Source organism: Sprattus sprattus (assembly GCF_963457725.1).
Source record: "Sprattus sprattus genome assembly, chromosome: 14".
Lineage (NCBI taxonomy): Eukaryota > Metazoa > Chordata > Actinopteri > Clupeiformes > Clupeidae > Sprattus > Sprattus sprattus.
The window spans coordinates 12,269,911-12,283,427 of NC_137912.1; the positions used below are offsets into that span (position 1 = coordinate 12,269,911).

At 41.4% G+C, this 13,517-nt stretch overlaps 2 protein-coding genes across 3 annotated transcripts in view; one reads left to right on the forward strand and one right to left on the reverse strand.

Annotated features, from left to right (window-relative positions):
- Positions 1-2,539: 2,539 nt before the first annotated feature.
- LOC308375370 (thioredoxin reductase 1, cytoplasmic-like) overlaps positions 2,540-13,517 on the reverse strand; it is a 43,983-nt gene continuing 33,005 nt past the window's right edge. For both annotated transcript variants that reach the window (XM_080851489.1, XM_080851488.1), the window contains 12 exons: positions 8,294-8,375; positions 7,942-8,046; positions 7,419-7,561; positions 7,208-7,323; positions 6,741-6,966; positions 6,260-6,352; positions 5,419-5,495; positions 5,062-5,218; positions 4,736-4,843; positions 4,276-4,371; positions 3,707-3,841; positions 2,540-3,408 (listed from right to left, as the gene is read on the reverse strand). In XM_080851489.1, coding sequence (XP_080707615.1) covers positions 3,343-3,408; positions 3,707-3,841; positions 4,276-4,371; positions 4,736-4,843; positions 5,062-5,218; positions 5,419-5,495; positions 6,260-6,352; positions 6,741-6,966; positions 7,208-7,323; positions 7,419-7,561; positions 7,942-8,046; positions 8,294-8,375 — 1,404 coding nt within the window. In that variant the 3' untranslated portion in view covers positions 2,540-3,342. The remainder of the gene's footprint in view (positions 3,409-3,706; positions 3,842-4,275; positions 4,372-4,735; positions 4,844-5,061; positions 5,219-5,418; positions 5,496-6,259; positions 6,353-6,740; positions 6,967-7,207; positions 7,324-7,418; positions 7,562-7,941; positions 8,047-8,293; positions 8,376-13,517) is intronic.
- Positions 10,147-12,212, forward strand: LOC308375229 (serine protease FAM111A-like; the record flags this gene model as incomplete). Its single annotated transcript, XM_080851321.1, has 2 exons — positions 10,147-10,158; positions 10,263-12,212. 2 exons carry the CDS (start codon positions 10,147-10,149, stop codon positions 12,210-12,212), a joined length of 1,962 nt encoding a protein of 653 aa, XP_080707447.1.

The window sequence follows — 13,517 nt, forward strand, 5'->3', positions numbered from 1 at the left end:
TGTACTTCAGATCGTAATTTCAACAGCCGTTTGAGTATTCTCCCTCGAGAGAGCCAACGCACGTCTGTGTGCAGCAGCAGTTGTGTGTGTTCAGCTTCCATGTTTTCGCGAAAAAAATCGCGCTTATTATACAGTTACTTGCCAAAACGATAGAAGACATTCCTCCAGAATACCTCTTTTGAATGAGTTTGTTGTCATTTCGTGATTTCCGCTAAGAAAAAAATAGTTCTGCACGCAAATGCTGAGCAATCCACCTTCTGACTTCAAGTTTCAATGACCTTCCGTTACGTTAACTAACCGGACTACTTGCGGAATGATATGCAATGTGAATTAGAAGCAAAAAACCCGTTGCCAGTGACAGCGGTGATAAACTTTACGCAGCAGTGAATATCAAGGAATTACAAACCTGCGAACGCAGACATTTAACCCACATATGGCCCATACAAATCAACGTACATTTTGGAACATTCTGAAGAGCGGTATAATAAGTATTTTTAAAGGATTTTTGGATGGATGCTTATTTTAAATATATTTTTTAAAATCTCACGTACCCCCTGGACTACCTTCACGTACCCCCAGGGGTACGCGTACCCCCGGTTGAGAACCACTGCACTAGAGGATCGATGCTACATAAGGAGGGCCGTGATGGCAAGCGCTCTTATTCCCAATGTGTGATGCACTTTTCCGCTCAACATACGTCTAAGCATGGCTCAAGTCTGCCCTTGGTCTCAATGTTCCCCTTTACGTGAATGCTGGTTAAACCCCATGGTTAGTTTACCCTATTAACTCTATGGCTCAAATTATTACTTTCTGGTGAATTACAGTAAATGTAGCCTACACTGCAGGCTTTCTGTAAAGAAAGTCATATCCACGCAGAGGCATATTTTGTATGTTATGGGACTTGAATGATAAGAAGTAAATGTTTCACAACTAAATGGCCCAGTGCAAAATCCACAGAAAATCAGATGGGCATAAGCAAGACTAGGCAAGTATAGAAAACAGTAACGCAATCACTTTTTCTTACCTTAATATGGTGAACAACACTAATGTCTTTAGGGTAGTTATGGTTAGTGGTGTTCAAAGCAATCATTTGATATCTCTTAAATAATTTGACACAGCTTTTTGGCGAAACCTTACATATTTCGTCCTAGCCTCTCATCCATCATAGCTGTCTTCAGAACTCCCGAGGCCAGGAAAGTCAAATGTCTTGTGCGCCATCGTGTGGTAGAGGTAGGATACGCAATGACTGAAGCTGAAGACGTTACATCCATCCTACTGACACTGTCCTTTTACGCTTATTCAGCTCTTATTGCTCATCCATGGTCTTGAATAAAAAATGTCTCTCTCTCACTTTCACACACACAGTCTCTCTCCTACGCGAACAATGTTTGTAGTTATTTCAGTGAGTCATCAAAATTACACCGTAAAAGCTATAAAACAATTGCACTTTATGTGACCCAGTGTTCACAACCAACAGACGTAGACTACTTTGATGAATGATGCAAAAAGTTATGAATATTAATGGCGACCATTAATATTACCCTACACACACACACACACACACACACATACACTCACACATAGGGTTTTGCGTTTTGCTGATGAAGTAGAATTCTAAAACCGTTCCTCTTAAGAGAAATGTGTTGATATCAGACAGAGGTGTAGTGGGGGTAGTTATACCATCATAATTACAACTCTCTCTATCTCTCTCTGTAGAGTATGGCTGGACTGTGGACGTGGATACATGTGGCTCTGTATATGGAAACTCAGAAACTTGAGTGAGGGTTTATCCTTTTTTGGTTGTGTGAGTTTTATCACTGAAGTTCCGATTCCGAGAGGTCTGAAGTAAATGACTACAGGGCTAATAGGCACGGTGGAGTTACTCTGTATGCTAAATAGTGATGACTTCTACTCTGTTCTCATTAGTGCCAGGAAGCTCAGTAATTAAAAGGATGGCCTCCAGGTTTTTTAAAGTTCTCTCCAATATTGAGTGCACAACTAAATAAAACCGAAGGAGCGTCACTCGACCCAAACACTGTGGAAGTCTTGCTTTGGCTGCGCTCAGACTAGCCTGGATGTGGTTTGAGTGGGATAGAGTTCCTACACATCAGTTAAGATGGTGCAGACTAGTGGAAAATGTAACTGTCTAACAGTATCTTTCACTTTATTGTTCTCAGTCTGGCCTCAGGTTAGGGGCCTCAGACCGGGTGAGAGAGAGCGAGAGAAAGAGGGAGAGTAGATGGGTATGGGACAACAATTCATTCAAAATGGCCGTATGGGAAGAAATGTTTCAAGAGAAAAGGAGATGTGAAAGAAAAAAAGGACATTTATAGTCAAATTTAGTTTGATGGAGCTCCTCTGGCTGAACATAGAATGCAGGTAAGAGAGAGAAATGCAGACAGTGGAAATAACAAAAATGACGTGAATTGAAAGAAAGTAGGCAGAGTTTTATCCCATCTGAGTGGGTGACAGCACCTGTGATCTGGCTGCAGTGGCAGAGAGAGAGATTCAAAAACAGCAGGGTTTGCACATGGGGTAATGCAATCAATTCATTTTATTGTATGCTTGAAAGTATACATCATTATAGAGGAGATTTAATGAAGGGATTTCTCATGGAAAGTCTACATAGCTATACACAGCTGCAAGGTCCTTACTACATAGTATTAGGTGTGCAGTTGTTAGGCTATACTGTGAATTATAAAAGCTCTGAGAAATCTTTCAAATTTCAATCAATAAGAACACAAGAACTGTTATACACTCATTACAGCACTAATTTCGAACTTTTGGAATAGAATTTCATTTCTCTCACACAAATTCAGAAGTTACCATTTTTCTCCATCTGAAACACACACTATAAGAGTATTAGAGCTTCTCATCTGCAATGCAAATAAATGCAAATCACTGCCCTAGAGCAGGAAGTCAGTCATTGCAACAGAAAATCAAATTAATCAGACTTACAAAAATGAACAGGCGGTATGTTCCATAAAAAATATTAATTCATGAAATGCCTATCTTTAATAGTTTTGCTTCGTTGCACCATCAGGGAAAATTCTTGGTTGTGGTAAAATACAATGACTAAACTAAAAAGGGTGATAGGAAATTAAGACATTAGTTTGATGGCAGCAGTTCATCAGTCTCCGCCCACCTGTTCCCAGGCTCCAGGCTGGGACGTCATTGGTCAGTTTTAGAACTGCCTTGCTGTCCATCAAGCCACACCCAGGACCGTATTCTGGGACCTCCCTGCTGTCCGCATCCATGGGAACAAATCTCCAAACTACAGATGGTAAAGAGGGCAGTTTGATGTTGCCATGGATGCTTGTGAAAGACAGCAGGGCATTACCCTCAGCAATTTCCCTTTACCAGCATGGCCTCAGTCTCACGTTGGGTGAGTGTCAGGTTTGTCAAGACCTTAGGAGAGAGAAAGATCTGTCAGTGTTAAGAGTTAACAATCCTTTTTCCTTTATCTGTCAACAATGGTTAAGCTGAACTATAATGAATGCACATATTTAGAGTACTTGTAGAGCTTATTTTCTCATTTTAGATGCATTTTTGTACTGTGTAAGTGAAGAGTAATGCCTGGTAAAATAATACATTAGCCTAACTGAAAGAGACTGTTCCATTTGAATGAGTGTGACTTTTTTGCAACACTGCGCAACACTAAGAAACTGAATGGGACTTTGCATTTGAGTGTGACTGTGCACAGTACCTCTGCACACATAGGGTGGAGCCCTACGGTGGCATCCAGCTGATCTTTGGTCAGGGCACACCTGAGGGCTGTGGAGAAGCCATGAATGATCTCACCAGCGCTGGGGCCCAGGACATGGACCCCTAACACACGCTGCTGTGAGGAGCGAGAAGAAAGACAGAGAGAGAGAAAGAGAGAGCGAAAGAAAGAAAGAGAGAGAAAGATAGAGACAGAGAGAGAGAATTCAAAAGCATGACCTCATCCATAAAGTTAGTGTGTCTTTCTATGTATGCATGTACAGTATGTATGTATGTATGTATGTATGTATGTATGTATGTATGTATGTATGTATGTATGTATGCATGTATGCATGTACAGTACGTATGCTCAGTGGCTTTTTATCTCAGCTGGAATGCCACTTCTACTATCTTATTCTGCAAAGCTAAAACCAAAAATAAAACAATAGCAGTACATAATTCCATACTCATGTGACCCGATGTACAAATATTCCTTTCTTTTGTTAATCAACTTAAAAGAAAAGGCCAGATGTGCATTATGTGGGCTCATAGGGAAATGTAACAGTGGCCTACATTGTCTGAGATGTGGCAGATGACTTTGGCATAGCAGGAGTTCTTGTTCCTCCTGGGGAGAGTCCACTCCTGTGGCCAGTAGTGACTGTGGAAGACCTGTTGGATAGAAACTCAAGGTCATCACTATTCACAAGTTTACACTATTATTTCACACTTTGTTTTTAAGGAACTGGGAAGCTGTTGTGATGAAACTGCGGTTGGAAATTTCATCTATTAAAAAATGGGGGAACTGACTATTTGCATGCTAGAAGTTTCTAGTACTTACCATCGTTACTTCTTCTAAATAACATGGTTTCATACTTGGGGGAGATTTTAGTGTGTTATTAGCAGTAATAAGGTTTGTATCAAGTGTGGGTGTGGGTGTGGGTGTGGGTATTGGTGTGTATGTGTGTGTGTGTGTGTGTGTGTGTGTGTGTGTGTGTGTTTGTGTTAAGGGTGTGTACAGTGTGTGTGTGCTTGCCTCTATGTTGCTCTCTCCAAACCTCTGGCAAGCGGTCTCCTCCGTCAGGCCGCAGGCTGCGTACTCCATGGGCGTGAACAGCATTGTGGGAACGCTGGAGTAGTCACACTATGGCAAGCAGACATTTTTTTAAACATTATAAATACACAACAATAACACACACACAACATTGACATCATGATTTCAAACACACACACACACACACACACATACATACATACACACACACACACACACACACACACACACACACATTCAGTATAATGATATAAACAAACAGACACAGACACAGACACACACACACACACACACACACACACACACACCTTGGTGTTTTTGCCTCCATACAGCCTCTGAGCCAGCAGGCGTCCCGCTTGCATGGAGAGGCCTGAGTGAGCCTGCCTTCCCTGCTGTGCAGCTCCAATGGCATAGATGTGTGACACACTGGTCTGGTCCTCAGAGTTCACAGCCATCTTCCCTGTTCTGTAGGACAGACGCGTGCATCCAATGAGTACTGCAACACTCAGTGGCAGTCATTTCTTCAGTGTATATGTATTGTATAAGAGCTGGGAGGACAGCCTAGACCGCTGTTGTGCATCCTGGCTGTGACCATCTAGACAGGTGAAACAGGAAAATAAGCTGATTGTAGCTTTAATGACCTAGTGCAAGCCACTCTCCCCTACCTCTGGTCGAGCTGCAAGCCAGCTTTCTCCAGGCCAATGTCATTTGTACAGGCATCCCTGCCTATGGCCAGGAGTACCTGGCAGTGAACAAGCACACACAAGGGCAAGATCAGCTGCTGCGACGGTTATAAAACGTCCACAATATATACAATGGCATGCAAAAGTCTGGACACCCCTGGTCAAATTATATAAATATAATAAATTGCTGTTACTGTGAAAGGTTAAGTAAGTCGAAGATTACCTGATTTCCTATTTGTATCCTGTTAAAAAGAAGAAATCTTTTCAAACACACTAAGAAAGATTAGTGTATAATTTTGTACATTTTGTACAATTTCAGGATAAAAAAAGATAAGCATGCTAACGTTTGAATAAATAACCTCCCTGTAACTGTTAAGCACCATCGAAAATCTCTGGACCTCTAAAGACCTCTAAGAATATGCAAGACTGTCCAAGAATACTCACAGAACTAGAAGCCTTTTGCAGGAAGAATGGGGGAACATCCCACAAACAAGAACTGAAAGATTCTTCTATTCAAAAAGTGTTCACAAGCTGTGATGCTCGCCAAAGGGGGTGTTACTAAGTACTAACCATGCGGGGTGCCCAAACTTTTGCTTCAGGCTTTTTTCTTTTTATATTATTTTTAAAATGTAAAAGATAGAAATGAAGAGGTAATCTTTGTTTAAAATATTGAAGAAATTTGTCCTCTTTAACTTAATGCCTTTTGGAAATCAGGTCATCTTTTACGCACTTAGTTATTCACAGTAACAGAACGTTTGAGCAGGGGTGCCCAAATCTTTGCATGCTACTGTATGTTCTCATTGAGATTTTAACTATTGCTCACCGTGTTAAACTGGTCTTCATATGCTTCATCCCCTTCAGAGGACAGAGCTGTGACCTTTAGTTTCCCCGGACTGCCTGCCTCAATCTGCTCTACCTGTAATGCATACACGTACACGTACACGTACACGCACACACACACACACACACACACACACACACACACACACACACACACACACACACACACACACACACACTCACACACACTCACACACACACACACACAAGTCTTAAACACAGCAGAGTAACAGAATAAAGATGTGCACTTGTGGTTTTGAAATCCCTCTAAGTGAAAAGGGGGGATTTGGTAGGCTTTGGGTGATATGGCGTGATGTATCGAGGAGAATGAAAGACTCTCTGTGAAGACTGCAGTGTCTGCGGTGGAGAGTGGATCCCTGCTTGTCATCATTCAGTATAACAAACCATTTTCAGAAAAGGTATATTTATTTAAAAGATCAAATAAAGTCATACATTGCACAGACCTTTGTGAGCATGTAGCCATGCAGGAAGTTGACCCCCTGCACATACATGTGGTCCTCTATCTTTTTGACCACCTTTTGGTCGTAGGCTTCCAGCGGGAAGGAGGGCTGCATGATGCTCACGTCCAGACCCAAACCCAACAGCCAGCCGGCGGCCTCCAGCGCCTCTCCGGTCCCCCCCACCACCAGGGTCCGGCCCGGGGAGAACGGCAGAGAGAACAGGTCATCGCTTCAGGATCAGAGACGGCCATTAAAACATTGGATTTTCTCAAGCATTATGATACTAATGATTTAAATGAACTATTTCATATCACACAGATGAACTAAGCAATCGAAGTCAGATGAAAAAAAGAAATAAAAAAGATGTTGATTGATTCTGTAGATAGCTAATTTAGTAGAACATAGTCACTACATCCACCCAGGAATAAGCTTTTGTTAGCTTCACCCCACTGATTCTGGAGTTTCCTCACCAGGTGATGCAATGTTCTCTGGCTCCAGGGATGTCTGGGTAGTGCGGCCTGTCTCCTGTGGCGATCACAATGGTTTCTGCAGTGTGGCTTGTCTGCTCTCCATTTGCATCAGTTGCCTGTTGGCATGATCACACCATCAGCCAATGACTGTGGACGCCTGAGACAATCTGACCAATTAGATTAGAAAGTGATGGGTCGTGATGAGGCCGACCTGTACAGTGTGGGGGTCCTGCAGTCCTGCGTGAGTGTGCAGGTAAGTGATGTTACGACTCCGCAGCTCCTGTCTGAGCTCATAGCTCAGGGTCTTCACTCTCTGCTGCAGGGCATCTGTCAATTCACTCCAGCTGTGAGGCACTGCAGAGGGACCAACACACACACACACACACACACACACACACACACACACACACACACACACACACACACACACACACACACACACACACACACACACACACACACACACACACACACACACACACACACACGCACACACATAATCATCATGCACACCCACACCCAGAGACACAGAGAGACATTCACATATCAAAATCCACATGCACAAGCAAGCACACGAATGGCCATACATAACAGTCACACACTGTATATACACACACACACAGTTTCAAAAATTCAAGCCAATCCTGTAGACTCTTGCTAGTGATAAATACTGTCAAATCTGTCTAGTAGTACTCCTACACCTCCCCATCACTGAAGCACACTCCCAGACTCACCGGGCTGCTGGATCTTCCATCCATAGGTGGGTGCATCCTTTATGCTCTGGCCCAATAGAGCAGCCTGATGCAGCAACTTCTTAAAGACACTCACATCACAACCATCTATGGAGCACAAGAGAGGGAGTGAGGGGGGAGTGATCATTGTGATTGGGGGGGGGGGGGGGGGGGGGGTACTGGTATGAAAATGATGAGAGGTAAGATTAAAACACAGTGTGGACATTTAGAATGACAACAATAACAAATAATTACGATGGTTATAATTATGATTCATCTGTCTAGTTGTGTTTATATGTATACATCTACTATTAGTACTGATATTTTGTCAGTGTTTACAAAAAAAGCCACTTACTTGGACCTTTCAAAGTGATCTCCCTAGGAGATGGAGTCAGACGGTCTAGAATGAGCACCCTCTGACCTAAAGCAGCTGCTTCCTTTTAGACAGAAAAAGAAAGACAGAGAGAGAGATTTTTTCAACATGAGTGCATTTTTTTCAGTGTGAGTGCAGACTGCAAACTAACTAACTGAGAGATGTCGGTGTTTTCAATAGTAAACACAATCATACTGCATATAATTAGCCTAGCCTATTAGGCTTATATGCTTATGCACATTTACATATCCAACAATAAAAGTTGGTGTGTTCCCTACGTATGTATTTCTGGAGATAATCATTCATATGCAAATCACAAAATATATGTATTTGTGAATAAAGAAACAAGTCAAGCCTCAACATGGTGTGTCTAAAAATAAAGTTACATTACAATAAACATGGCCCTATTCACCAGTTAACGTAAAGCTGCACTTAAAGTCGTCCATTGTGTTTGACTTTAATCAGTAACTTACGTATGGTTTATTTAACCACGCCCCCTGAACTGGACAACAAATACCACCAGTAACATGTATCTTTCTCTCTTGTTCGTTCTCCGCTCCTACAGTACACATCGTCCAGGTCAGCTCACTGATACCTCTCTGCCCACCGGACGGCAAAGTTTAGCGCGAGTAGCGAACAGAAGTCCTATGAGCTAACTGCAACGGAAGCAAGCACGACATCGCGAAGACGGACTGCAACGGAACGAGCAACTGAAATTGCACTGTAACAAAGACGGCATCAATTAAGAGATTCCTCCATTTACGGCCATCTTAATCATCTCTTCTCTCTGCCTCATCAAAACATCGGAAACCCCTTCCCCCATTGCCTGGTAACTTTCAATGTAACTGGGCTTTTAGCTAAACTAGCTACTCACTACCTTGCTATGCATAGGACTGTTTAGGGTTAATGTTAGCATTGCTTTGCAGATACATAGGGTCTTGCATGCCTTAATAACCATTTCCCTTTCTTTAAATTGGCACCGTGATCACACGGATTGCACATACATAAGCCTACACCTATCCACGACAACAGTCGAACTTCGCGCTACACATAGGCTCCGCCCTTGCTCATATGACATGAATGTTCGTGAACGTGCATACACATGCACGCGGAACTACGGTGATCAGAGGGGCACAAACACACACACATTCTTTCTGGCACGCGCACATACACACATTCCCTTCAATTTATTAGTAAGTTATACTTAGTTAGATTATATAGTGCATTGTTATTTCTCATCATTGTGTCAATAAATGCTTTATCTATATACGCTGGTCTATTTAATGTTACACAAGAATTAATGCTGCCAACCTCTTCTATTCAGAACTAAAAAGCCCTTCAACCTTGTTATTAATAAGGTAACCTTGGTTGTAGTTATTCATTCATTATTCAATTATTAATCAGAATTTCCAAATTGATATATATTTAATAAGACTGATATATTTAATGACACTGATTTGTGGGTGATCTTTATTTTGCTATTACTATTTATACACAATTGCACCCACATTTACCCGAGGCCTGCTCATTAGGTTAGGTACCTACATATTTTGGTGCCCTGGGTGAGGGTGGTACCCATTGTACCTACAGTGGGTAAAATAGAACATTGGTCTTCCAATGTCTTTGTCCCACAAGACAGTTCTAGCTATACATTTGCATCCCTTAGCGGCAATTACTAACATCTTAGTTATGCTAGTCTTTTGACTGTGGGTGCCTATTGTGGTTTTTGAGCAGAGAAGTAGAACACTGATGGAGGTGAACAGATAAATGCTAACTGCTGCTTTGTCTGGTTCATTTTAAACAGAACAGAACTAAACCAAACAATCCCCTCAGAAATGGCAGAAAGTGTAAGTTGACTATTCTGTTACTTTCAATTCAAATTCTTTTGATTCTATTCATATCAAACTAATCTTTAAATGAATGCTTATTTTTACGTTTCCCCCCGGCACAGAAACCTTTAACAAGAATCTTCCGATTCTCCCTTGGAAAGAAAACGTATACTTTATCCTCCACAAGTTCTTCAACAGTGCTGAACGCATTGTTGACCGACCATGACTTTAAGAACACTTACGCCGCCAAAGCTAAAAAGGATGTTATTATCCAAAGAGAAAAGACCCCGCGTCCAGCTATCAGTGTGAATTTCCCCTGTTGTCTACTTGAAGATGATGAGCTGCTTGAAATAACCTTCATCAAACGTGAAGGAAATAGTCATGGTCCAAATACTGAAGAAGGTGATTTACACTTAAAAAACCCAGAGGAACTGATGGTCTTTCTTGTCAACACAACAGGCAGAGAAGGCATACTAAATGCTGTATTGAGGAACAAGAGCCTCAAGAAAAAAGTGGATTGTGTGTGTGTTGTCGCAGTCAAAGGGGAAACTGTAATGGACGCTCTACAAAGAGATGGACGTTTTGCAGGAAAATTATTAAACATTGAATTTGACTTTGCTCTTCAAGATGATGAGAAGAACATTACGAAGATGAAAAACTCTGTGAATGAATTGAAAGATTCTAAGCAATACAGCATTTTTCGTAACAGTTTAGAAGTTGTGCCTGATAGTCAGGGAAGGCAAAATATCCAGGATGACTTGGATGATCAACCTCAATCAAATTTAAAAGCTGAAACTGCTGATTCAAGTCAACATTCAAAAATCCTGAGTTCGCAATCCTCAGGAAAGGCTTTATTGGCCTCCAAAAAAAAGGTGACTACCACTACGAGGTCAAAGCGTACAAAATATGAAAATATACCAAACACGACGGAGATTTTAAAAATCTTGCATGCTCAATTTGACAGTTTGGTTGAGCAGCTTAAAGCTCAGAAGAATTTCAAGACCAATGGAAATGTGCAGCAGCTCCTCAGAGAGGAATTCTCAAAGGAAACTCAGTGTTTCTCTGAGATAAAAACTGTTAAAAAGCTCATGGATCTAAGTGCTTCTGTCTGCCAGGTCCGGCATAATGGTCAAGCAAGAGGAACTGGATTTCTTCTGTTTGGGACATGTATTCTCACTAATGCACACGTTATCACAGATGCACAAGGACAGCTGCTGGACAAACTAAGTGTGTCGTTCGATTTTGAGGATTTGAGCACTGCAAGCAAACAAGAATTTGCAATTAAGAAAAAGCCTTTAGCATATGAATTTAAGGATAGTATGGACTATGCTGTGTTGGAGTTAAAGACGTCTGCTGAAGCATTGCCTTCACCGCTTCTTAAACACTATAGCGCAGCACCACTAAAAGGGGGAGTCTGCATCATTGGGCACCCAGATGGAGGTGTTAAGAAAATGGACATGTCTCTCATTATTGAGCGTTTAAAACAAGAAGATGCAGTCAGAAAACACATCTCAGACCATCCTGAATGTTTTCAAGTTATAGGAGAGGCATTCTTTGAAACGAGAAAAGGACTTGATGGCAATCAAATTGAGTACAACAGCTGCTTTTTCCATGGATCATCTGGCTCCCCTGTCTTTGATGAGTTTGGCAAGGTGATAGGCATGCATACAGGCGGGTATGGCTACAAAAACGGAAAAGGGTCATTCGACAGTGTCATTGAATACGCACACCCCTTACTGCCCATCCTGGTGTCCATTCTCAGACAAACAAAGGACAAACGGAGTGACGTCTGGGAATCCTTTCGTGCTGAAAAGAACACAAAACTAGTGCTGAAGCTTGCTGATGACATGACCTATAAACCAGAGTTAACAAATAGTTGTGCTTGGGACCCCCTCACCTCTGATGAGGAAGACATGCATGACATGACCTTAAAACCAGAGTCAACAAAAAGGTCTTATTGGGACTCCCTCACCTCTGAGGAGGAAGACATGGATGACATGAACTGTAAACCAGAGTCAAAAAAAAGGTTTGCTAGGGCCCCCATGGTCTTTGATGAGGAAGACATGGATTAATCCGATTTTTTTTGATTAACTGGGTTTTATAATAATCATATAAGTCTCATTAGACTTGATTTTTTCATATTTAGTTCAGTTAATCAGCACTGAACTCTTGGTTTGTATAACCTCATTTGAACTGATGGTAACTGTTTAAAATGATGAATAAGAAATCAAAGTTCTGTATACAGTATACTGAGGACCAAATGCCGAACCTGGGGTGACGGGGCGCCCCCTCCCTGTGGAACTCATTACCACACCACGTAAAAAAGGCCCCCACACTGTCATCATTTTAAAAGGTCCTCAAAACCCATATTTTCAGCCTTGCCTTCACCAACTACCCCCAACCCCATGTTTTTATTCTTTTCTTTTATTACAGAGTTTATTGTTTGTTTTCTTTTTCATTATGTAAAGCGTCTTTGAGAACTTTGAAATGCGCTATATTAATGTGATGTGCTATTATTATTATTTTTACATTATACTGTAATGTTATTCATTGTGGAAGACTGCAAAAAAATAAACAGACATCGCAAACAACGATTCATGTATAACCCACACCTCATTTTCTAATACCTTTAAATGTCTGTTTGCCATACGTTTGTGTATGCAGGCACTGAATAGTTCAGGGTTATGTAGTGGTTTATTTCTTAAACTGCTGTACTGTATACAATCAGGTTTGGGGCAGGCACGGCGCCATGGGTGGGCCTGGGTGGGCCTGGGCCCGCCCATTTCTGGCCAGGCCCACCTGAATCTTTCAAAGAAGGAAAAAATATATATTCAAGATTATACAATGTATTATATTTTCCAAGTCTACGATCAAAGAAATTGTAAGCATGTACGAATTGTGTGGATATAATTTGTATTAAAAAAAGTGATGCTTATGACGGTTGCGACGTGGACCAAGTCTTGTCATTAGCGTCAGTTGAATGTTTTGCCGCGTTATACCTCAGAGCAGCAGTCGAGCTTTCGGAAGTTGGTATTTCTCCTGTGTGCAGATTTAGTTCGCTTCGGTGTATTTTGATTTCAGTGCCAAACAAGTAGGCCCTATGGCTACTTTATTGCGATACTTTCAAATGCTCAAACCACAAAATGAGCCAAAAGTCAGTGAAGTCACTGTCACAACCCAGGGTCCATCTGGATCTTCAGGACCAGCTGCTGCTAGCAATGTTAAAATGTGAATAAGTCTTTTAAACTTCTTGTCTAAATTTTTATTGTATTTGGAATATTCTGAATGAAAAAGAAAACCAATTCATTTCAACAAACTGTATCTGTGTCATCTTTGATTTTCTGGATAATAATTATCAATAATTATCAACTTGCTCT